General features: G+C 32.7%; 2 protein-coding genes and 1 pseudogene across 2 annotated transcripts; 1 reads left to right on the top strand and 2 right to left on the bottom strand.

The window, feature by feature from the left end:
• Positions 1-87: 87 nt before the first annotated feature.
• LOC114715857 (dehydrogenase/reductase SDR family member FEY-like) lies at positions 88-3154 on the bottom strand (annotated as a pseudogene).
• Positions 3155-4942: 1788 nt separating this feature from the next.
• Positions 4943-6015, top strand: LOC114715855 (uclacyanin 1-like). Its single transcript, XM_028900760.1, has 2 exons — positions 4943-5111; positions 5537-6015. The coding sequence occupies exons 1-2, from the start codon at positions 4943-4945 to the stop codon at positions 6013-6015; spliced, it is 648 nt and encodes a 215-aa protein (XP_028756593.1).
• A 5971-nt stretch (positions 6016-11986) lies between these two features.
• Positions 11987-13557, bottom strand: LOC114715856 (uncharacterized). Its single transcript, XM_028900761.1, has one exon. It carries the CDS (start codon positions 13160-13162, stop codon positions 12275-12277), a length of 888 nt encoding a protein of 295 aa, XP_028756594.1. The 5' UTR covers positions 13163-13557; the 3' UTR covers positions 11987-12274.
• Positions 13558-24496: the final 10939 nt, after the last annotated feature.

Genomic DNA, 24496 nt, shown 5'->3' with positions numbered 1-24496 from the left:
TAATCCATATATATAATTGGTTTTATGCTTCCTTATATATGGAACTTTCAGTAGGTTTCAAAATAATTTTTTATTGATAAAAGGAAAGAGAAATAAAATGTTCAAATATGATTCTCAGCCTTTGATATCAAAAGTTTAAAACGTTGAAAGTTAAGTGCACCTGTGCCAGCTTGCTGTTAGAATACCCCAACATACTCGTAAATTTCCTTTTCCAGAAGTGAAATTCATGTCATCAGGGTCAACAAAGCCAACATGATGCATCTACAAGAAAGAAAATGGACAAAGCACTCAATAAGATTTATTAGGGTGAAAAAAAATGAAAATAAACAGCATGATACCAGGTTATTAGAGAGCCATGGAACAGTAAAGCAATATCCATGGAAACAAAGCCATTGAACAGAATAATATCATACTAGTACAAAATTTTGGGTAAATGTAAAACAACAAGCTCCATGTTACACTAGTCTCTAACATGTTTTCTTTCACACATACACCTGACCTTTTAGTACTTGAAATATGTGAATTAATAAAAAGTCAGATTTCACATGACATTTTTATAATTAAAAAATCACAGTGAAGAAAAATATCTGCAATTTTGTAGAGCTTTATGGAAAAGAATAGCCAGCCCTGGTGAAAATGAAAACTAATAAATATAGAAATGTTTCTCCTTTCCTTTCATCTTTGGACACTCAAAAATGAAGCTTTCGTGTCTTTAGCTTAATTGAATGAAGATCAGCACATATTTCGCCCCAAAAGTCAGTACTACAAGTTAAAAGAGTATTTGACCAAGCAAGTTTCATAGGACACTATTAACGTAGGTCATATACTCAGACTGTAGGTGCTCATAGAAACATTTCATGGGATTTTTCCAACAAAACCGATGATTTGTAAATTATGTTTTACACGGTAAATTATGATCTAGCATTTGCGTGTTCCAAATCAAATTAGAAAAGAATTAAAAATTAAAAAAATGGAAAAACATAAATTTTCAAACTATGTCTGTTTAGATGATAGCACAATAAAGTTTATTTTGAAATTAAGCAGGAACCAAAGCTAAGAAATGATCCTGTTCAATTTATTAAACAAACACTTACTAATAAAACCTCTATCGATTTAATTAAAAATATTAGAAGAAACAGTTTGGTGCTTGATCACGCCTTGTGCATGCAAGTTAAAGTTAAGCAGTAAGGGACTTACAACGGAATTCACATTAACAATTCGACTTGGAGAACCCCTAATAAGGGATGGCAAAAGAAGAACAGAAAGCAAAGCTGGAGCTAGATGATTCACTTGCAAGTGTTCCTCATAACCATCTTTTGAAAATCTCTGTGGCTCTGAAGAAGAAAAATATAAATGAGTGGGTCAGTTTTAGAGATATTCAAAAGAGAATCAATCCAAAGGTACCTATATTTAAATTAAGCCTATTATTGTATCATTCAAAAAATTGATAAAAATAAATATCACGGTATGTGATTTCACAAACTACAGTCAAGTAGTCAATGTCTCAGTATATAAAGTGAAGAGTCAGTAATTGACGATGACTGTAAGTCCAAAGCAATAGGAATATGAAATTGCCAATAAAATTCAGCATCATATTTATTAAATCAGAAATATCAACCTCCAATGGAAAAAATTCCAGCATTATTAATGAGAACATGTAGGGGTCCAGAGCGTGCATTCCATGCATCAGCAAACCTCACAACAGAGTCCAACGAGAGAAGATCAACCTCCATCACCTTGAGAAGCCACAAGCAGGTGCCAATTAAACAACAAAGGAATTTAACAACTAAAATTTTATTATGAAGTATGCATGTTCAGCGAAGCTGATAAGAGCATATGATGATCTAATGAAAAGATTTAAAGCAAGACGTAAAGTTTCAAAGATAAGAAGTGTCTTATTGGATTGAAATGATTAAGATCAATTGCCAAAAGTAAGCTGACCAACAAGGCTAACATATATAACTTCACATACATCATACAGAATTTACCAAACCTTGCTCATAAATAGAAGTTTGATGTCCCTAATGATCATGTAAGTTACCTCAATATTAAGAGGAAGGCCCATCCCTGACCATTCATTCTGCCACTTCTGTATCAACTCCTGAGCTACCTGTGGCTTCCTTACTGCCATAATGACATGGGCCCCTGACTGAGCTAATTGCCTGCATGATGAACGAATAACAAAAGCCCAAGTTCATCAATTTCCCGTTTGTATAAATGAAAAGGCGACGCCCATAAGTTAAATAAATAGTAACGTGGGGCTCTGCTTGACTGCCTTGCAAATGTAGGACTAGGAAACTCAAATAAGTAAATATGTACCATCTATTATTAGTAAGGATCTTCCTTGCCAAAGATTCCTCGGAACAAAAACAGCAAAAACGCAGTACCCCGAAGTGTCTAAAACTCCATAATTACACAACCACAAAAATCCCAGTCTTATTCTTATTAATCGATTTTCACAAATCTCCCAGCTGACGAAGGAGAAGCAGGAAGCCGAAATGGTTTTTAGATAATTGCAGTTTCAGTACATTTTCTCTCAGCCTGCTTCCTGCTAATTCAGTTCATTTTCACCCAGTTTGCTTCTATAGGAAAATGAAGAAAGAAGCAAAAGTTAGCTGGGGAAAAAAAAAACAAAAACCAAAGAAGGCAAACCTGGCGATTTCGAGGCTATGCCACTAGTGGATCCTGTGACAATGCAAGTGAGGTCATTAATGGAGGAAGAGGCATGGGGTTTTGCAAGTGACTAGCCATTATTCTCTGAAATAGCATTTCGTAAACCAAATGGAACCACCCTCTCAACCACTCAATCCAACCCAACCCCCGCTTCTTCCTCTCGTCCTTGTTCTTGGCTTCCTCGGTGGAAGACGACGTCGTTGCCATCTGAAGCAAAACCCTCCTCTTTCTCTGGCGCTCTCAGTTTCTCCAGTACAATCGTATCGGAGATCTGTCTTTTTGGAGAGAGCATCTGAGTATGTAATACTATTGCTTTGTATTTCCGCCTTCCCGTGCGTGTGGACTGTGGACAGTCCAGTAGCGTGAAGACTGTGGAGTGAAGTCCCGCTGAATTTTGGTCCAATTAAAAAAGTAACGCTGAGTTGAATCGGACTTCCAACGCGGGGTGAGCAGGGCAGCACTGAAAGTGGAAACCCGAATTGACCAAGCCAGTTGACCTCATCCTCCAATTAATCCCAAATTTCGATTGAACTATCCCCCATTTTGATCCAGTGCAACCGGCTTGGCCAGCGATCCAATAGGTTGGCGTTTGTCTTTTCTCTATTGAATAATACTACCTCCAATTAATAAGTCATATAGATTAATTTTAAAACAAATAGATATAAATATTTTAAAGTAATTTATTTAATTTTTTTAATGTATATAAATTAATCAATTAGCTCTTATATTAAGAAAAAAAATAATATCATCTTTTTGTAATACGTTGAATTTATGATAAATTTATAGTAGAGTATAAAAAAGAGTGTTGATTTAGTTTGTCAAATTCTAGTTCAATCAAAATTTTGGACCAATCAACCCTCTACATCACTCTTGGTTTTTTTTTTTTTCCTAATTAAAAAGACAGGAATTGACAATGTGAGATTGGAGGTAGAATTAAATTCATAAGGGAAAAAAATTGAACCGAAACGGTCAGTTCAACCAAAAAAACTAGTCAGTAGTTTAGTCTGATTTGAGTGCTCAATCGGCCAAAAATTGAAATCAGTCAAATTGGGGTAAATCACTAATAAACCAGTTTGGATAATTATGTTGTTATTGGTCCTTTTTTTTTTTAATTCAGTTCCCATTATCTTAATCATTATAAATTTAAATAAATTTTAATGACAATTTTGGTATAAATAATTAATAATTTTAATTATTGAGAAATCGTAAAGATCAAAATTTTTAATGTTATTATATTTTGTTATTGTTATAATCAAACTACTATTGAATTTCTTCGCATTTTGTTATTAGTTATTATTAATGTTGTTGTGCTTTATTATTTTTAATTAAATTATATTATGTTAATATGACTAATTTAATCTCAAGTTGACCCTAATCTATTCTACTGATTCATTGGCTGTGGAATTCTTTTGTTCTTGTAAATTTGTAAACTGAAACTCTGAAAACCCTCGTACCATTCGACTACAACGCTTATAAATAATATACATTGACTTTGTGTGTACAAAATTTTTTGGGTAAAATGTGTTTATATTATTTTTTTGGTGGAAAAATGTGTCTATATTTTTTCTTAAATTGCGTACAACACTCTAAATAATCAAACCCTACTCTGGGTGATCCTTAATCCAAAATTTTGAGCCCATTTCTCTCTCTCTTGTTCGGCTTCATGAAGAGCATGCGCACGGGTGCGTGGGAAGAGCCTCTGCAGCATATCATACCCACTCTAACTAAAAGGCGTCAGGCCGTTAACTCCGCCCGCTCTCACACACATCATTTAGGGCGGGAAGAGATTCATAGACGTTATGTTTTTAAAACTTGCAGGCCATACTGTTATCCTCATTTCTGCGCAGCTCACCGGAAAAGAAAAGATACTCTGCTTCAGTAGCATTTGGTACAGAATTTTATTTTCCTCTGCTCTTTTTGATATATTGACACTCTTCATTCTCTTTTCGTGCATGCTAATTTCCTTTTACTGTGTTGTTTCCTCCGTAAATCTTGCTACGCAATCCAAAACATCGTTTCCATTTCCGATTATTTTTAGTCCTGATTTTGTTTACCTATATCTTCGTCTCAGCATCACCTGCATTTTAATTTCGATGTAGTTTGTGCAAAGCATTCTTGATTCGGAAATGTTTCGGTAGCGATGAATTCAGAAATTCGCCTGGCATTTTACTAGCAGGATTCGTCATCAAGATTGTGAACCCTGTTAATCTGACTATATCTATGATCGATACATTTATGCACGCTTTTCTCTGTTTGGTCAGAAGGAAAAATGCAAGGGTGGGCTGGGAAGGCTCTCGTTGTTATAATAATCACTTCGATCTTTTTCCGATGCGTCTGTGCGTACAACCACTCCGTCGGCGGACCTGCCGGCTGGGACCTCCGTTCGAATCTCCAATTGTGGGCTGCTGCGACCAATTTTCTTGTTGGTGACAATCTAGGTGCACTTTCTTTTGCTCTATAATCTGAATAAGTACTTATCTTCTTTGATCGCGAAACTGACCAAATCTGAATTCGTTATTATAAGTCTAGACGAAGCAGTAAATTAACAAGTTCATTGGACTAATTAAGATGATCAGAAGAACAGAATTAATGGAATAACACATGCGTGGTTTCTGTGCCGTGTTTATTAACTATTCTTTTTCTTTCATTCTGTTTCTTGGCAACCAAACGACGTGCGATGCAGCAATCTTGAACAGAGTGCATGAAAATATCTCTTTTCTCAAAATTTTGTAAATGAATACTGATGAACTGCGATTCCGCGTAGAATGGAATGGACCAAATATTCGAGAAAAATGTATAAATAAGAAGTGATAATCACAACGAAGTCTAACTACATTGCTGCTTTTCCAATTTGACTTGACAGTGTTCAGATACACGCCGAACCACGACGTGGTGGAAGTTAGCCAGCTTGGTTATGACACCTGTGTAATCTCCAACGCCATCGGCACTTACGATGATGGAGAGACTGTAATTCAACTCACTGAACCAGGAATTAGGTACTTCGTCTGTGGGCGAGCAGGGCACTGTCAACAAGGACTCAAACTACAGGTCCAAGTTCTTGCACTGCCCAGCAATGGAACCGATGGTGGTCGTCCTCCGCGACCCAGGCTCCCTCCAAGGAAACCTCCGCCTCCTCCTCCTCCTCCTCGAAGATCTCCTCCTCCACCTGCCCCTCGCACGCCATCCTCTCCGTCTTCTCTGCCATTTCCTCCACCTGCTGACGTACCTGTACCTGTTTCCGGTGTTGATAACATCAAGGTGGATACGCCATGGCTGTTCCAAGGATTGGTGCCCGTGATTGCGCTGGTTGTGATTTATACTCTCACACTCGCGCTAGTTTGATTTTCACTATTTGGCGATTCCTCGTTTGATCGGAGATGAAGTACTCCCGAAGACCTTTGGATATATGCTTCTTATATCTTGCTGCTAACATGGCGTTGATTTGGCTCTACTTCCTATCTTACAAACTTGAAATACATTTTACGGTAAAATCTTTATCTTACGAAGTCGGAAAGTATACAGTGAAACTTCTCATATTCTAGTGATCATGAAATCATGTTTTTGAACAAGAATTGTGACAGTTTTGCACCCTTTACGATATGTTTGGTACGGGATTTTTGGAGGGGAGGGGAGGGGAGTTGCTCCCCTCCCCTTGTTTGGCTGGTGTAATTTTTTAGGAGGGGAGGGGAGCCCCTCCCCTTCCCTCGTTTGGTTAAGATATTTTTTAAAGAGGGGAGGGATTCTTCTCCCCTCCCTTTCCCTTCTAACCTCCCCTCCAAAAATGGGGTTTTTTGGAGGGGAGATGAGAGATAATATTTCAATTCCTTATATACCCTTTTGATTTGTTAACCTCTAATCAGTCGTAAACATTTCTACATAAGAGAGTTTTTTTGAGCATCTAACAAGAGGTTATTAAGATAATTGTCTCCAAAATTAGTGAGCATTTGTAAACTTTTTTTTTCTCTTCTTCTAATTCCAAGAGGTTGTTGGTATTTTCTTTCACCTTCAAGGTCTTTTCTTAGATTGAAATCTATTACTCGTAACTTTTTATCTTGATATTCTATAAGTGTGTGACTATGTCTTGTAACTCAAAATTGGTGAATTGTATTATATATATAGTTATATCTTAACAAAAAAAAAAGTGAGAAAATTCATTTAAATTTTATGAGGCTAAAATAGTCAATTTTTTATTAGAACAAAATAAGGTATTATTAAAATTGCTCCCTCCCCTCCCCTCCAATCAATCCAAACAGGAGATCATTAAAATCCCCCCCTTCCTTCCCCCTCCCTCCCCTCCCCTTTGTAGCTACCCTCCCCTTTCCTCCCTCCCCTTCCCTTGATTAAAATCCCTCCCCTCCCCTTCCCTCCATCGAACCAAACACAGCGTTAAAGAGCACATTAGACATCTAGCTTTGTTCATTTCACAGCAAAGACCAATGGGGTTCTATTTTTCCATGTCTAAGCAGCCGATATTTTTGGATTCAAAGACCGTAGTTTGCTTCTTCTTCCTTTTTCCCCCCCTCAACCTGAACAAGATGGACAAAACTACTAGCTCCGATCCTAATTATAAAAGCTAGTTGGCTAATTTGAGAAAATTAAGAAAATAAGTTAAGTTAGTTATTTATAATAAACAGGTGTTGTCTTTCCTAAAATACTCTTACTAATCAATTATATTGGTTAGAACTATTATTGTTAGAAGGATTATCTGAAAAAAAAAAAAGCTTAAATATGAGAGACAAAATGGATTAGAGTCTTATATTAAAATAAAAATCAAATAAAATCTTATATTAAAAATAGAATACAGTAATACTGAAGTTTGATGTATCCAGTTTGCTTGAGTTCCTAATTTGAAAATGGGCTCCAGCCTGGTCAAGCTTAATTGAGGCCGAATCTTGACCAACCCAAAGGTTTTTAGTAGGTTCAACTACATGACATGTTTAAATGGAGTAGCAAGGATGACTTCGGGCGAGCCCAAACAGTTCAGATTTTAAATTTTAAATTAATTATTTTTAAATAAAAACTTATTTTTTGAAAAAATGATAGCTGAAAATTATCTTTATTTTATATTCTATATCTTTTAAAATAAGTATCTTAAACAAATAAAAATGAAAAAAAATTAAATCTGATCGTCCAAATGAAATCAAAATGGTCTAGATCTAATGAGTTTAAAATGCTGATCAATTAACGGAACTAGTTTTGATGCTCATCACTTTAATGAGCACAATAAACTCATCAGACCTTAATAGTCCATATCTCATTTGGATGGTCCAGATCTGATTTCTTTTTTATTTTTGTTTATTTAAAATAATTGTTTTAATATATATAGGATTTAAAAGAGAGACAATCTCTTGACTATCATTCTTTCAAAAAATAGTTTTTTCTATTTAAAATAATTAATTAAAGATTTAAATTTGAACTCTTTAAATCAGATATAAAATGTTCAGATCAAACAAGTTTAGGATACTTATCAAGATGATAAGTACTGTAACTGGTTTTCTCACTTAACTGGTTACAGTGGGACACCAAGTGGATGTACAGGATGATATTGATAAGAATCATTGCACCGCTCAAATAATTGCGGCGTCTTTGGCTTAATTTTTCAAGTTGAGTTTACTGTTTTGATCAGCCAAATTTGAATTAATCTGGCTCGGTCTTATCCTATTCCTTTCGCCCTTTTGAGATGACCTAGACATTATTTAATATTTTTATGTTTCCAAGAGGCAGTATGCCCCATTGGGAGCTCCCATAGGCGAATTGGAGCCCACGAATACATTGTTTATGGCGCAGTATCATCTGATATTTTGATCTGAGCTTACATGCTACAGCAAAACTTCAGTCCCAAAGAAATGCGATGAAAAGGCTGGAAGTTAACGTTGAGCAATTTTTTAATTACGAATAACTGGCAGGAGTCCCTGCATAGAGGATGAGAAATGAGCTATGTTGTTCATGCATCATATATATTGCAGCTTTAGTTTTTATATCATATAGGGATTATTATTAGAATCTTATTTCAATCTAGATTTGAGCTTCTCCTTAAGGGAAAGAAAGAAGTGTACCACATGGATTGTCTAGTATAATATTTTCTGATTGAAGTATATGTTGCAGCCATCAAAACGCACGAGAGCTACAAGATCAGAGGCCGCACCAGCCCTTTTCATTGCCAGGGTCCGTACTCCGTATAGCCCCAAATTCAAAGCCTATACCTTTTTGAGGGCAATCATATCATGGGTTGTTTGAGACTGTTCTTGAGAAGAAAGAGAGCTCTCTTTGACAATGGCAACATTGGGTCTTATTAGGTCCTCCGGAAGAAAGAGAAAACAATCAATTTTTGTTGTTGTTGTTGACATAATCACCTACCCTTATGGAGACAGCTCATACCGATGAGAAAACCTCAACTTCCTCATTGTCTTTGCATTCATTCATGTCTAATTGCTATCAAATGAAAAAAAAAAGAAAAAAGAATACTTAGTTGCTAAGCTATACATGACTTTTTTTGCCAAGTACAATTTTACAGTTTTTGCCAAGTACAATTTTACAGACGCAATAACCGAAGAGATTAAAAAAAAAAAAAAAGGAAAGAGAAGGTGGATGCGCAAATTGAGTTGAGACTCGTCTAATTTAGAAAGTAATCAGAGGGAAAAAAAAGAGAGAGAGGGGCTATTTGCAGGAGATGGAGGGGTTGGTCCTGTCTGATTTCTTGTGTTGATTGAAAAGGTTCGCTAGCTGTGATCCATTAAAAAGAAAAATCAAATTTAGAAAGGTCCTAGTTCTTTGAGAGGTCCTTAGGTGTAGGGTATGTCCAAACCCACTCATTACACATACTTGTGACCCAAAGATGGGATCTTTTGTTTTAGTGTTCACTGGCATGCGCAGATACAACTTGCTTCCAGACATGTAGATCATGATCCCACTGAAGTGATCATGTCCCCAATATAGGATATTATTTGGTATGCTTTGCGTCCATTACAATGAGCATATCTGGGTAGGAATAATTTAAGATCTCATTAGAAAATATGCATATATAGCGGGACTCAAAACTCGTGTATATAATTGTTCAGCATAATACTTCTTTTTAATGTTCATTTATCATACTCTGGGTAATTGTGTTTGATTTTAAGACTAAACGTCCTTCTATGGTGATATTGACAAGTTAGCTAAGCTACTTGAAACCAAAACATACAACCGAAGTTTCAAAGCAAGATATTACAGAGTTGAAGGGACAACTCATTCGTACCCTTACTTTCAATCCATGCCATGCATTGTTCGTTCATTCACTTCATCCCCAAAAGAAGAAATGTACGGATCATCTCTGCCCAAATAGTGGGGTTCACATCTCAGATTCAAGACCCTTTGCCTGATTTACTGCATCTTAAACATCACCTCTGTAATTCTTTGTTGTGTTTTGACTTAGAATTCTTCCATGCACTGATTAATTTCAAACCTGTCAATATGATAGCACACTTAATACCTGTTTAGGATCAACCCATTTGCAAACACAAGATTTTTCTTTTAAACACTAACTGATTATACATTAAGCCTATGAAAATATATACAGAAGCCTTTTAAATGATAAAGTCTACTGATTTCTTACTGGGAGTCCTAAGAATTTCTCGTGTAAAGACCAGGAAAGGTACTGCCTCTTTGCAGTACAAAGTACACGGAGTATTCTAGAAATCAAAAGCCTGAAAATACAAAGACAATAACATGTTGGTTCCCACTGAGCAAGAGAGCCAGCGCACATGATTCTGATTCAGGTACGTATAACACGGTACTCAGCTTGGGACTCAGTAAATAACAGACAGAGTACAATGGATTACAGAGAAGCTAGCTCAAGAGAAGTATGTCGAAAGAAACTTGACCATAAGAAGAAGAAGAAGAAACAATAAGAAGTTAGTGATGGACTCAACAACGTCATTATGGCTAGCGAATCTGCTGGTGTGGTGAACAAAATTCTCAGTGACAATGTTTCTTGGTTTCCGCTCCAGAAGATATTAAAGAAATTACGTTAGTTTTAGTTCCAAAGTGCAACATTAAAATTGAGCATGATTATAGAAAAGAAAATCAGTGCATGAATTGGCTTATTATGAATATTCTAAGGCATAATACTAACTCTTATCCTTAATATAAGAGCTAAATAACTAATTTAAAAAAATTAAAAAAATTAGTTAAGTTGATTATTTATAACAAATTTATATTGATTTTCTTAAATAATCACATTTAATTATGTACATTAGAATTACATTTTGGTGGAAGTCTTACAATCAATATACAATAAGGATATTTTAGGGAAAAAAACATTATAAATTTGGGAAACAAAGTATACTAAAATATTATATTTAGAACTAAATTCAAGTTCAACATTTCAACTAACTCTTATGTTTAGGATCGGAGATAATATTTTTACACATTATCTTATTGATCATAAGAGAGGTTAACTGGAGTTAACAAATAAGGGTCATCATAGATTCCTATATCTTCTCTTAGTCTTATCAATCTGAGTGGCAATAACTCTTTCAAAAATACTCTCTAGATTCACAATGACTTAAAGACTTTGTTATGGTATGATTTAACCATAGCCATTTATTTACTAAAAAAAATAAAAGAAACACATGCACTTGAGTTACATGATTCTCTTGGCTTCAAAATTATATGATGATGAGCAAAAATATGTGGTAATAGCAATTCCTGCCAATGGAGGAAAGCAAGAGTGAACAAGAGAGAAACTGCCAAATCAAATAAAGTGTACGTGGGATTAGATGCACAGATGTTCAGTTACAGATAAATATGCACTTATTCTAAGTGTTTTTGGTAGGTGAAGCCGCATTATTATTAAACTCCGGTTTTTGTTACTGTACGCTCTACGATTCCTCTTTTGCCACGTGTTGAAACCCCAACGCTTCCTCAATTTAAATCATATTATAGATTATCTGGATCTAGATAATCCTTAAAACTCAATCAGTCAATTAATCTATTCAAAATGCATACAACAAAGTACAAAAACAAACTCATTAGATAGCAAACTTTCTATAGTTATGTTCATTTATATTACATAAAATACTACCTTCGATTCTAATTATAAGATATTGTTTCTAGTATACAAACAAAGTCTTATAATTAAAATTAGAGATAATAAAACAAATTTTACAATATGATTCACTTAAACCTGTTCTTTAAAGATTCTCTAGAGAATACCATGGAACGGCATTGTCACCTTTGGAATTAAATACAAGTCATACAGAGGGGGAAAAAAAAAGCAGTTATAGTGCTGTTTTCTGAAATGATATTTTCCTTAACAAAAGAGCTAAAAGACATAAGATAAACAATATTTAATCTAGAATTTTATACATAGAAAGATTCCACATGATTAATACTAATTGGGAAGAGGTCTCTTCTGGTACAGAGATTACGGAATAATATACATAGCGAGTTACTCTACTGAACAGATAGAATTGGCAATGCAGTGAGAAAATAGAACTAAAACTCAAACACAAACTCAGAATGTGCACCTCCAAAAGGTCGATAAACTTCTAAAAGGACTCTCAAATTTGGTTAATTTTTCAGAAGGAAGAAAGATTAACCACATTAATTATTGATTAATTTATTAATTAGAAACTCCGTTGACCAGTTCCATGAAACGCTGGTAAGATTCCAGCCTCTGCAATCTCATTTGGTGATTGAAGTTCTTGATGAAAGCTTCTGCTCTCTTATACAGTTCTTCTGGGCTCATCGATTTCTCTCTCCTCAACGACGCCGTATCGTTGAAAGTTTCTGATTTTCTCAATTCCTTCTTAGCCCAGGCAGCTGGATCGTCGTCGTCGTCGCCGCCGCCGTCGTCCTCTGCCTTACCATTTCCTCGGACTAACAATGGCTCTGCTTTCCTGATCGTCGCCGTCCAAGTGTCGCTTTTCTTAAGCATCGGCGTCGCCGTCTTCCGTTGCCCCTCCATAATTGCCCTCCACGTACCATCAAGCGAGTCATCAGAATCCGGCGGGAATTCCTTGCCTACGTTCTTTTCCGATGATGGGTCCACCGGAGACAAAACAGAGTCTTTAACATTTGTTCTTTCGTCGTCGTCGTCTCCTTGTTCTTCATTCGGCTCATTGGTTTGGTTTTCTGGCACGGGTTGGTGGGTGGTATCGGAAACATCGTGTTCTGAAATGGCGGCGGAGATCGTTGTGTGCTTGGGATCATCGGGTGGGGAATCAGAATAGGGTGTGCTTTTGTGGTGGAAGTTGGAGGACGCAACAATGGTGATAATGATGAAGTTGACGATGACGTAAACGAACGGTGGCGAAAGTAAGGTTCTTGCAGAAGCCCAAAGACGAGGAACAATGGAGACGACGAGGTTAAATGTAAATGGGATTACAGCCACTTTAAACAAAACCAGAGTGGACAGAATCCCCATGGACATAAGCACAAGCTTGGATGCCCATATAGCTGTTTCAAATCTGTTCGATTTCAGCGAAGATGGGTTCACAAAAAGATCCATCCTTCGAAAGGAAGATTCAACTGGGTAAAGAAAAAGCAGGAATTTTCCTGAAAAATTCAGACGAACGAATCTTGGGTCAACTTCAAAACTAAGTGCAATCCAGAAACTTGAACTAGTTTTTACAGTGGGTGTCAAAGAGATCCCAGCATTCCGAGCAATAAATTCTTCTCTGAACCAAAGAGAACAGACCTAGAAATCCACAAAGGAACGATTATCAGATGAGTGAACTGAAGAAGAAAGGAGGAATCCAGATGTAGAAACAGTGAGGATTGGCGAAGAGAAGGAAAGGAACGAGAAAAAAGTGGGATTTCAGAGGAAGCTAGAAAATTTGAATCCAAAGAAGAGAGAGCTTTACAGCTTGGGTGTAATAAGAACAGAGAGAGAGCTTTTTGAGGAGCTTAATCTACAAAGCTGGGAAACTCCAAAAAAATATATGAATAATTGGGTAGTGGAGTGGGACTGAGAGAGGTATAAGAAGAGGATTTAAGTGAGCGAAAAAGTAGCATAATGCTGCGAGGCAGGCGCCAGGCAGGCAGGTTTGATGAATCTCCTACCGTTCGATGCTCCAAAACAGTTCAATTTATCTGGGCCTTTTGTCTTGAAGGGGTAAAAAATAATTTTCTTACTTTAATGACCAATAAAATAGTTGAAATAATAAGCGGTCTATTCTATAACAAAAACAAGAACATAAGTATAAATTTTAGAAAATATATTTGTTAGAAGAACTTTAACCTTAATGCTCTCAGCTTAACAGAGATTGATGTCAAACCTAAAATGATTTAAAAATACTTTGAGCTATAAAGGAAAAAAAATCAGTTTTAATATTCAATTCAATATAATTTAATTCTTTAAATTTAACTGTGTTGAAAGTATGTACTCCTCCAATCTTTAATATAAGACCCATTTAACTAATTTGATTAGATTAAAGAAGTTAGGTAAATTATTTAATTATAAGAAATGTGACACGTTTTTTTTAAAATATCATAATCATCTTTATTAATACCCCATCTTCCTCTTCTACTTGATTATGGTCGAGGGTGTATCCATAGGGGTAATTTAGAGAAAATTAAAAAATATAAGAAATGGGTTTTATATTTAGGATCAAAACTTATTCAACAATTAGGTTCTATATTAAGGAGATGAGGAGTACTTGATTTCTGTAAGAAAAAATGGTAAAAGACTATTAAAAAAAACACTAAAAGATTGTTACTGAATAACAAGTCCTGTGATAATTCAAATTTCCTAAATTTGAGAAGTAGAGTGTAAACCTATGGCACGTTAAATCGGACAATTTTTTATTGGAAAAAAAAAAGTGAATTAGGTCCGATGATCATTACGAATTTACAATAAGTGTAGAACTTAAAATTCAGAAAAGATGCACAAAAATGTATTTTATTCATCAATATGATTCTCAGACTGGATGATTTTATGCATACATTATTCATAAATATTAAGAGAAAATAGTAAAAATATTTATGAAATCCAATCTCATAATTGTACTCTTTTTTCTTAATTATCTCTCTTTGAATGAATAATTTTTGTTTAAATACTCTACATTCTTTTTACGCCGGTTGTCTTAATGCACCATATATACCAGCAAAAAAGATTAATTGTCCACATAACAAACTCTATCTTTTGTTTATCTTTATATTAAAAAAATGGTAACTCTACGTTAATTAGCCATCCTATTTTAATTTCAATATATTCCTTCTGCATGATTTAGATTTAATAAACTGGTTTAGTCATAAGCTGAGTTCTTTTGTCCACCCTGCCGTTCAGAGAATCATGTGAGAAGCTATTAATATGTGGTGTGATAGTTTTTCTACTACTACTGCTAATAATAATAATAATAATAATAATAATAATAATAAATATGACATATGAATCTAATGAATATATAAGAGCTATAAAAAGTAGTGTAAAAAAAACCGGACCGGACTGGCCGGTTCAACCGGTAAACCGGTGAACCGGTCAGTGGTCCGGTCCGGTTCATAAGCTAAACCGGAGACCGATTCAAACCGGATTGAACCGGTGTGAACCGGTGAAAACCGGTAAAAACCGGTATTGAACCGGTTTAAATAAATATATTGATATTTATCCTATTTTTTCTCATTTAACTCCTAATATCTCAATTATTATAGATTTAAATGAATTTTGATGATGAGTTTGGCATCAATAACTATTAATTTTAGTTATTGAAAAAATTATAAAGATCAAAATTCTCAATATTGTTGTACTTTATTATTATTACAATCAAATTCTTATTGTATTTCTTTATATTTTGTTATTAGTAATTATTATTGTTATATTTTGTCATTTTTAATTAAATTAAATTATTTTAATATGACCGGTTTGATCCCGAGTTGACCCCCGTCTGACCCATTAACCCTTGAACCACTACCTCAACCGGTTTAGTGTCCGATCCGGTTTTTTGTTCCTTGGCACATTCCAACCTTTTCACATTTAAGAATTATAAAATCTGCATTTAGTTAAAAATGAGCATGTGCAGGCGCGCTTCTTATCTTTTTTGTTTTTTTTTTGGGGCAAAGGATTTTCCCCCTTTCAATTTAGACATTAAAAAATAATAATAATGAAAATGGGTACAATAATAGTAAAATTAGGTGTCCCAAAAAGCTGTATCGAGTTGCTTTGTGGCTAAGTGTGGATTGGTAAATGTATATGGTCCACAATTTTATTTATTGCTTTGCCCTTTCTTCATCATTCAAGTTACATCTTTGTCTCTCAAAAAGTCTCTCTGAGTTTATTAGATATCATCAACCTTGGCCCTCTGTCCTGTTTTTGTGAGTGTGTGGTCTTTAGTCTTTTTTCTTCTCATGGTAATATATAATATGACGGTTATATTTGAAGACAAATTGATGGAAGCATATTCCTCCTGCCTTTTTGCCCTGAGTAATTAAAAAAGAAAATAAAAAATAGAAACAAAAATGATGGAATCTTGTTAGTGGCATCCCTTAATTGAGATTGTTTTGTTAGGACATAATTTTCTAAACATATTTATAAGTCAGTCTCAATATATTTCATCAAAATTGGCAAAAACCTTAAATTTCATTTAATCAACAGTTAGGACCCTCATTTAATATATATATTTTTCAAAAAAAAAATAATAAATCTATATGGGCAGACTAGTATATTTATATTAAAAATTTAATGATACGACTTATAAATAAGATCCAAAAAAAATCTTTTCTTAAGAGGACTAGAGAAATATTAACCAGCAAAACATGACCAAATAGTATTGAAAGAAAGGGTTCAATTTGTTTTCCCAAAAATTAATAAGGGTTTCTATCTAAATACTATTAGTTCATCGTATGATAATCTGATAGTTAATATCTCAATGAAGACGACTCTGATCTGATCAAGGAATCTTCACCTATTTTGTGGAATTACAAATTAAAAATTCAATTTAAACCGTTATACTCCGAACACTTTAAGAAATACTCCTCATAGGAAATTAATGTATGCAATGATTATATATGTTTTGGAGGTAATTTTATGAACATCACATATATTAAACATTAATTGATAGGAATTTCTAATATTTTTTATAATCTACTTAATTTTTTTTGCAAAGAATTCTTTATGATCTACTTATAACAAAAAATTCTCCTAATTTATTGCTTAAATTTGATGGATACCAGAACAAGTATTTTTTTAAAAAAAATTATTTTGGAAGTGTTAATTAAATTGATAGCATTCATGGTTGGGTGTCGGTAAGTGGAGGGATGGGGTCTGTGTGTTGTTCCCCGGGGAACATCCACCTGCCGGCCCACCCTCCCAATCCCATTTTATCTTAAATTTCAAAACTATTCATTTCTCTATTCTTTTTTTTAAAGGTATTTTTCGATATTTTCAATATTCTCCTGTTATTTTCATATTTGTTTTTGGGAAAAAAAAATTAGATGACTTGTGTATTGGGAGCGTCTCTCCAAAGTTCTGGTAGGTCTCGTATTTTAAAAAGTTGCTCTCCAATTATTTCAACTAAGAGCACAAAGAATACATATATGATTAACTATTTACATGAAATTAATGTGTTTAATATTTAAATCTCAAAATTCTTTTTGATAATTGGAAAAATATTTTCCTTCTGTTGTGCATAAATCGCAAAATAATATCCCATCATGCATAAAAATATAACAAGCTCAATAACAATAGCTATTATTGTACGTACTGTAAAATGTATAACAAGGTGCATACTAATTATGAATAATATAACTTATTTTATTAATTAAAAAAATAAAATGCTAATATTTTGTTCACAACTACATTTAAATACAAGTGTGCATGTGTATTGCTCATAATTCTATATAACGAGTCATGTGATTTAAATTTGTAAATAAATACTACTTGTTTATAAATTGGTATAATATATAGATGTGAGTTATAGATATAGAGAAATAAAATTATTTGATTTACAGAAAAATAAATAATTATCCAAAACCGAATTAACTAATTAATTAATATGCGTGGTGTAATTATTATAGTGGGGAAGGCATATATGGAAGATGAAATTCACGTGACACATCTCATGCATGCATCATGGCAAAGCGCCAAAATGAGATCCATCCATTCCCCTCAATAATAGTTATTACCAATTATTATTATTATTATTATTATTATTATTATTATTATTATTATTATTATTATTATTATTATTATTATTATTATGTTTACTTTTCTAGATTTTTCTTTTGTTTCGTTATCAATTAAACTCAAACTTAATTAGTCATAAATAGTTTTGGTTAATTGTATATTCATTGAAGACACGTCACTAATCATTCAATTCAACTTAGCTTTCATGCATGCAAAGTCTCTTTCTCTGCGTCACCCCTTAGGTTTAAAGATTCCTATATATTTCCTTCCATCTTATATAGTGGTATAAGAGAATTGTTTTGAAAAGATTACCTATTTCTATTTATGAAAAAACAAATAGTTTGTCTGAAATTTTTAATATTGCCTTTTATTTTCTCCTCTCATTTATTGTTGGATAATTTTATTATATTCATTATCTATTCATTCATTCTCTCTCCATAAAAAAAAAGGTGTTTTTAAAAAATAAGTTATATTTTTTACATATTTATTATTAACTAATTTCAACCAACTTTTCCGTTTGCATAATTCAATTATTTAAAAAATAAGTTACATTCCCCTTCGTATAGATATCTTTCTATTAGAGATAGTTTTATTCAAGACACTATTGAGTGCTAAACGTGGACACTTCTTCCAACAAAAATTTGAACATTAATATGCCACATTGTATGTGTTTGTATATTTATGAGGGTGTTTGAATTCCCCTAAAAATACTTTTCAAAAATAATTTTATATAAGTCGAGACAAAATTCCTTTCACATACTTTATTTTGTTTACCATAAAATTATGATTTTGTTTCCACCTATACATTCGTGTAAGTCATTCGAGGTAGGCGATATTGTTTAATATTGTGAGCTAAACCACACACATATATTATCCTTTTCATAGACTTTGATATAATGTTAGGGGTTCCCACTTCCCAGTCTTCCAAATAATAATGTCATTCTTTGTGTTCCTTTAATTTGCTTCTCGTCTTCTCCATATTTCTGTATCTTTCTCTGTTCAAAATTCACAGTATTGTGTGACAAAAATCTTTTTCAATTTCATAATTAAATTTTTTATTTACACTTTTTCCTTTGTTCATTATATTAATTACTTTTCTACAAAATCAAAATGTGTCGACGAATTCAACGATTCTCAAACTTTTTTTCGCTTAATCCAATCATGCTTTGCTTCCTATATATGCAGTTGTCTCTAATAAATGTTATCTTGGAATTTAATTTATATATATATGCATGTTTAATGTAATTTTTCTTTGATTATAGTCATAATAATTATATATGATAGGTTACAACGTAACAATGCTTTTGCTCAATATATTATTAATTACCGTACACGAAATAATATCTTTCCATAGGCTCATAGGCACATATATGTATCAAACTTACATAACACGACACTTTGATAATCCATAATGCTATTTTCCGTATAAAAGTTAGTTTAGCTTTTTATTTGAACATAAATATAAAACAACAATTTATTTTATTTCTCATATTTATTCATTTTTCTTAATATAATCTTTGTAATAATTGTAATAGTTGCATATATTAAAAATTTGATCAAATGGTAGTTTTAGCTAACACATTTGACTGGCAAGAATATTTTAGGGAAGACAACACATATTTATTATAAATAACTAACTTAATTAATTTTTTAATATATCTAAACTAACCAACTAACTCTTATATTAAGGATCAGAGGTAATATATATTAACATAAAAATGTAAAATATATAACAAATCACAATATTCTACATGAAACATATATGGGACGTAAGAAATAATCAGCACAGGAGCAAAATTTACCTGGACGCCTTTACCAAAAAAAAAAATTACCTGGAGGCAAGAAGAGGCTCGAATAAAACTAAACACCAAAAGATGATTGTGAATGAAATTGAATAACAATATACACTCTTAATAATTAAAGAAGAGCACATGCAAATATGGTTTCTTTATCCCCCGTTATAAGGCAATTTTTGAAAGAAAAAAAAAAGGTACCACAAAGTCTTTATCACAAGTCACTTGATGTAGTTTAGTGCTCTTTTAAATTTATTTATAAGGTATTTTTAGTATGTTTTACTAGAATTAAGAAAAACCTTAAATTTTATTATCTTTGTCTTAAAAATTAATAGATTTTTAATTTTATTTAATATATGTACTTTACCAAAAAAAAATTCTAAATGACAATAAATTAAGGATGAAATAGTATATTCATATAATAAATTTAGTAAAGTGACAAAAAATATTCTCACTGTCTTATAAATAAAACTAAATGAGTATTAACTAAATTTTATAATACTATCTCTATTTAAAGTCATGGATTATGAGAGAAAATCAAATAAGATTAGAAATTTTTTTTGGATAAAATAATTATTTTTATGCCTTATACATAACATGGAGCAGAGCCAGCATTATCAAATTTGCTTGGTTAAGTGATCTTGAGAAAAAGTAATCTCCAAAGTAAAATTGGTGAAATTAATGGCATTTTGAATTAAAAAGTAAGATGAAGAAAGGGACAAGAAATAAATGCATTATGCATATGTTTCTTTTTTGTTAAGTTGAGGATTACAATGAGATGGGGAGTACTTAGCCATCTTTTCCCCATGACATTTGGAAGAATAACATAATCTTTCTTGAAATTATTTGGAAATTTCTGTTCATTCTATCATGTTTTGTCCCCCAACTTTGTAATGCTTCCCATGAAAAGTCATTTGTCAATTACCTAAAATCCTATCCCCCTCCATTAATTATAGCCATTATATCCCATTATCACCTCTTCTTTCTTTCACTACTTTCAAATATTTTTGTGACTCATGCACTAAAATTATGATACTTATACGATGTTAAGTCATCATAACAAAATAATATTAAATATAAAAAATATATTTTTAATATATATATATATATATATATATATGTGATCATGTTAACATCAGGAATTGCGGGATTAATAGGAATCGGTTTGGATTTATGTGGGAGGTCAAAAATTTGAATGTTCCCTATGAGAAAGACTTCATTTTCAAGGAGACTTCGGCTCTCGGCCTTGGCAGACATGTTACATCTTTGGTAATTTCTGTAAGGCTTAGTCTCACTTAGCTACCAAGTGTGCCTTACAATTTGGATGGAATTATTTATTTGTTTTTTTCTTCCCTTTTTTATTTATCTTTATTCATTCCCTCACAATAATTGAAGGAGTGGTCTCTTTCAGAAAACGAGTTTGTCCTCCTGAAATTTCTTCAACATTCATTCACTTCTCCTCCCACAAAAATCAACACCACTGCTTGTATGAAAAGGCACTATAATATATATATATATATATATATAAACTTTGACTCAAAGAAATCTAGTTTTAATTTTTAATTTTGGGATAATAAATTAGTAATCTGAGCCATATTAATTGATTGAAGGGTGCTGAGGAAAGAAACGCACATGTTTGGTGGGCAAAAGATGTATGGATTTAAAGCCAAATATTAAGGAAAAGTAATCATTTGGGGAATCTATCTTTTGTTACTAGTAGCTTTAGTGGGAGGGCTTTTTTGTAGTTTGTGTTACTAATAATGCGCCTCTATATATGTGTGCGTGCACGTGTGAAGATATGTACATGCACAGTAGTAATTAGTAGATTGTTGTTCAAAAAAAATTAAGTTTAATTAATGAAGGTAATTATGGTTTCTAAAGGGAAAACAAGCAAGGCCAACTCAATTATTAATTACAAAGTTGGCCCTTTTTAGAATCTATAAATGTACTTTATGGCGCGGGTTTCAATTTAACTCCATAGCTTCAAAATATGGATGTATTGATGAGGATGATGGAAACAGTGATAAGTTAATCAGAATTATTGTTTTGCGTGTGAGAGAGAGATTAGGGAAAGTGAGGGGGCACAAAAGTGAAGGCAAAAGAAGGGAAATGGGTAATGAATTGAATGATGAAAAGAAGGCCACAAAATGTTCAACACCTCATTTGTCCCTCTTTGCATTTGAAATGCAAACTAGGAATCATCTAGAAATTCCGGAAATCAATTTTAACACTCAATGTGCTTTATTTAGTGGGTGTTAATAACATGTTGAATTAGGAATCAAATACTCTCAACATCCCTTTGTTTTTCTCTTCTCAAAATCCCTCCCCATCCTTCAATTATTTAGATTTGAGATATCACATCTGAAGCATCGTTTTTTTTTTTTAATTTGGGGATGGAGAATGAGTTTGAGAAGAAAAAGAGAAAGAGGATTTGGATCTGATTAATTAATTTCAATTCAAATGGAAATTCAGATATTCTTAACCACACATATTTGCTATTATTTATTTATATTTATCAACTTTTGAACAGAAAAACCAATTTCATATTGGCTTGGCTCACTAAGCTACAAGGTAAATGATTGAGACAAAGTTAACAATAAATAATAAATAAAAAGAATTGGAATGTGTGAGCGTAATGGAGAAGGAAGGTGAGGTCTCAATTGATTATTGTTAGTGGCAACAACTCTATTGCTGCCACCCCAAAGAGTGTGACCCCTTCTATTTATCTCTTTTTATAATTCTCAAATTATCCCATGAATAGCAAGTATTAAAGGGTTTCCATTGAGAGGTAATTACAAAGCAAATGATTAGATAAAGTATTTTAGCAAAATTAGCAGACATGTTTAACAAATAAATAACTTAATTCATTTTCTTAACCTCTAAAATTTAATTATTTAGTCCTAACCTATAGGACTGAAGATGCTTTAATATTATACTTCTCTGGTCCTTAATATAAGACCAATTTAACTAATTTGATTAGATTAAGGAAGTTACGTAAGTTAGTTAATTATAAGAAATGTGACATATTTTTCCTAAAATACCATAATTATCTTTCTTAATACCCTTTCTTCCTCTTCTACTTGATTATGGTTGATGAAGTATCTATAGAGGTAATTTAGAGAAAATTGATAAATATGAGAAATGAGTCTTATATTTAGCACCAAAACCAACTCAACAATTGGGTTTTATATTAAGGACCGGAGGAGTATATATTTATACATGTCTCCATCTCATAAACATTAAACAACATCATTAGTCTTGCAGGTTTAATCTTATCAACCACAAATCTAAATTATTGGATTATTATTCATTGTATAGAGCCTCTTCTTTCATTATTTCAGTTCAAGTCAAAGCTAAACCCACCCAAAATTGTATAATATTAAACAAGCAAATTATTTATACCTACATATTCTGACAATTCTGGGGAAACAAGATTATGTGAAGGTTAAGTCAAGAGGAAGAGCAATCAATCATTATTGACCCTCCTAATTTTACCTAACCCTTCTAATTTCCTAATCAATCCCCACTTTCTTCTCAACTTTTAAGACTCTCATTAAATATCCTAATTCATCTTTCAAAATATCTTTTCTTTCTAACATTAATTTAGTCCTCAGAATATTCCCCTTCATACATAAATAAATTGCATGTGTGCGTGAGAGAGAGGGCTTCCAAATGATGTGGGGTGGGTTTGTAAAGAATAACTTGTTTACCTAATTATATTCTTAATAAGCATATTTTTCAAAAAAAAATTATTGAATTGCTTGTATCTAATATGTCATTTTCACTATGAACACCTGTCATTTCTAAAGAGGGTTGGTGTTGGTGTGTGCCCACTGGATTTGTTACTTAATTTTAATTGAAACGGGCCAATGTCTAGGTTCAAACCATTCCACAATTTTTTTCATTGAGAAGTCTAATCAATTATTTCATTCAATAGTTTAGATTTTTTGCATTTTAAATTTTCATATTTAAATTCGATTTTTCATCTTGAAAAGAAAACATAAAAAAAAAATACTTTTGTAAACGTCAACCTTAAAAGGCAATTATGGAATAAAAATATTTTAAATTATTTAAATTAAATTTAAATTGAAGAATATTGACTAGAGATACCTTCTCAATTTCACACGACACTGAAAAAATAAAACAACATTCTAAGAATTTTTCTTTTCAAAAAAAAAGGTGCAAGCTAAAAAGGGTGTTGGTGATCTCCTTGTTAATTATATTGATTTTGAATATTGGATCAGCTAAACCATCCTTATCACCAAATTGCATGGGACAAGAGAGAAGGATATCATCAATGAGAAGTGATTTTACATCCAATAAATCATCGAATTTGCACATGATATTGTCGGTTTCGATATCAATTGTTGATACTACTACTCCTCCGTCCTAATTATAAGAGCCAGTTGACTAATTTGAGGAGATTAAGGAAGTAAGTTGAGTTAGTTATGTGTCCTAAATAGTGTTGTCTTTTCTAAAATATCCTTGCTAATCAAGTGTATTGATTAGAACTATCATTGTTAGAAGGGCTATTTTGGAAAAATGTATAAATATGAGAGACAAAGTGGATTGGGGTCTTATATTTAGAACCAAAATAAAAGTCAAACAGGGTCTTATATTAAGGATCGGAGGTAGTACTTTCATTTAATATACGCTATGCTAATTTCTAGTATGTGTATGCTCCCCGTCTTCTATTTGTTCCCTAATTAATTGACGATTCCCTAAAAGAAAATTGCATATTTTGATCTTGGTCTTCCAGGAAATGCTCGGAAACTTCAATGCTCATAATAGTGAGGTCCTGCAATCTCCACGTATGCATCCGATGAGAGCTGAAGACACACGACAGAAGAAGGCCCCTTACACGCCAACCAATGATTATATCCTTAACATAGGAACTAATCAGGGAACCGAATTTAACCTTAAATATACT

The sequence above is a fragment of the Neltuma alba genome, unplaced genomic scaffold (assembly GCF_004799145.2).
Source record: "Neltuma alba isolate B1F8T4 unplaced genomic scaffold, ASM479914v2 tig00011616_pilon, whole genome shotgun sequence".
Classification (NCBI taxonomy): Eukaryota; Viridiplantae; Streptophyta; class Magnoliopsida; order Fabales; family Fabaceae; genus Neltuma; species Neltuma alba.
This window is presented reverse-complemented; position numbering and strand designations above follow the sequence as displayed.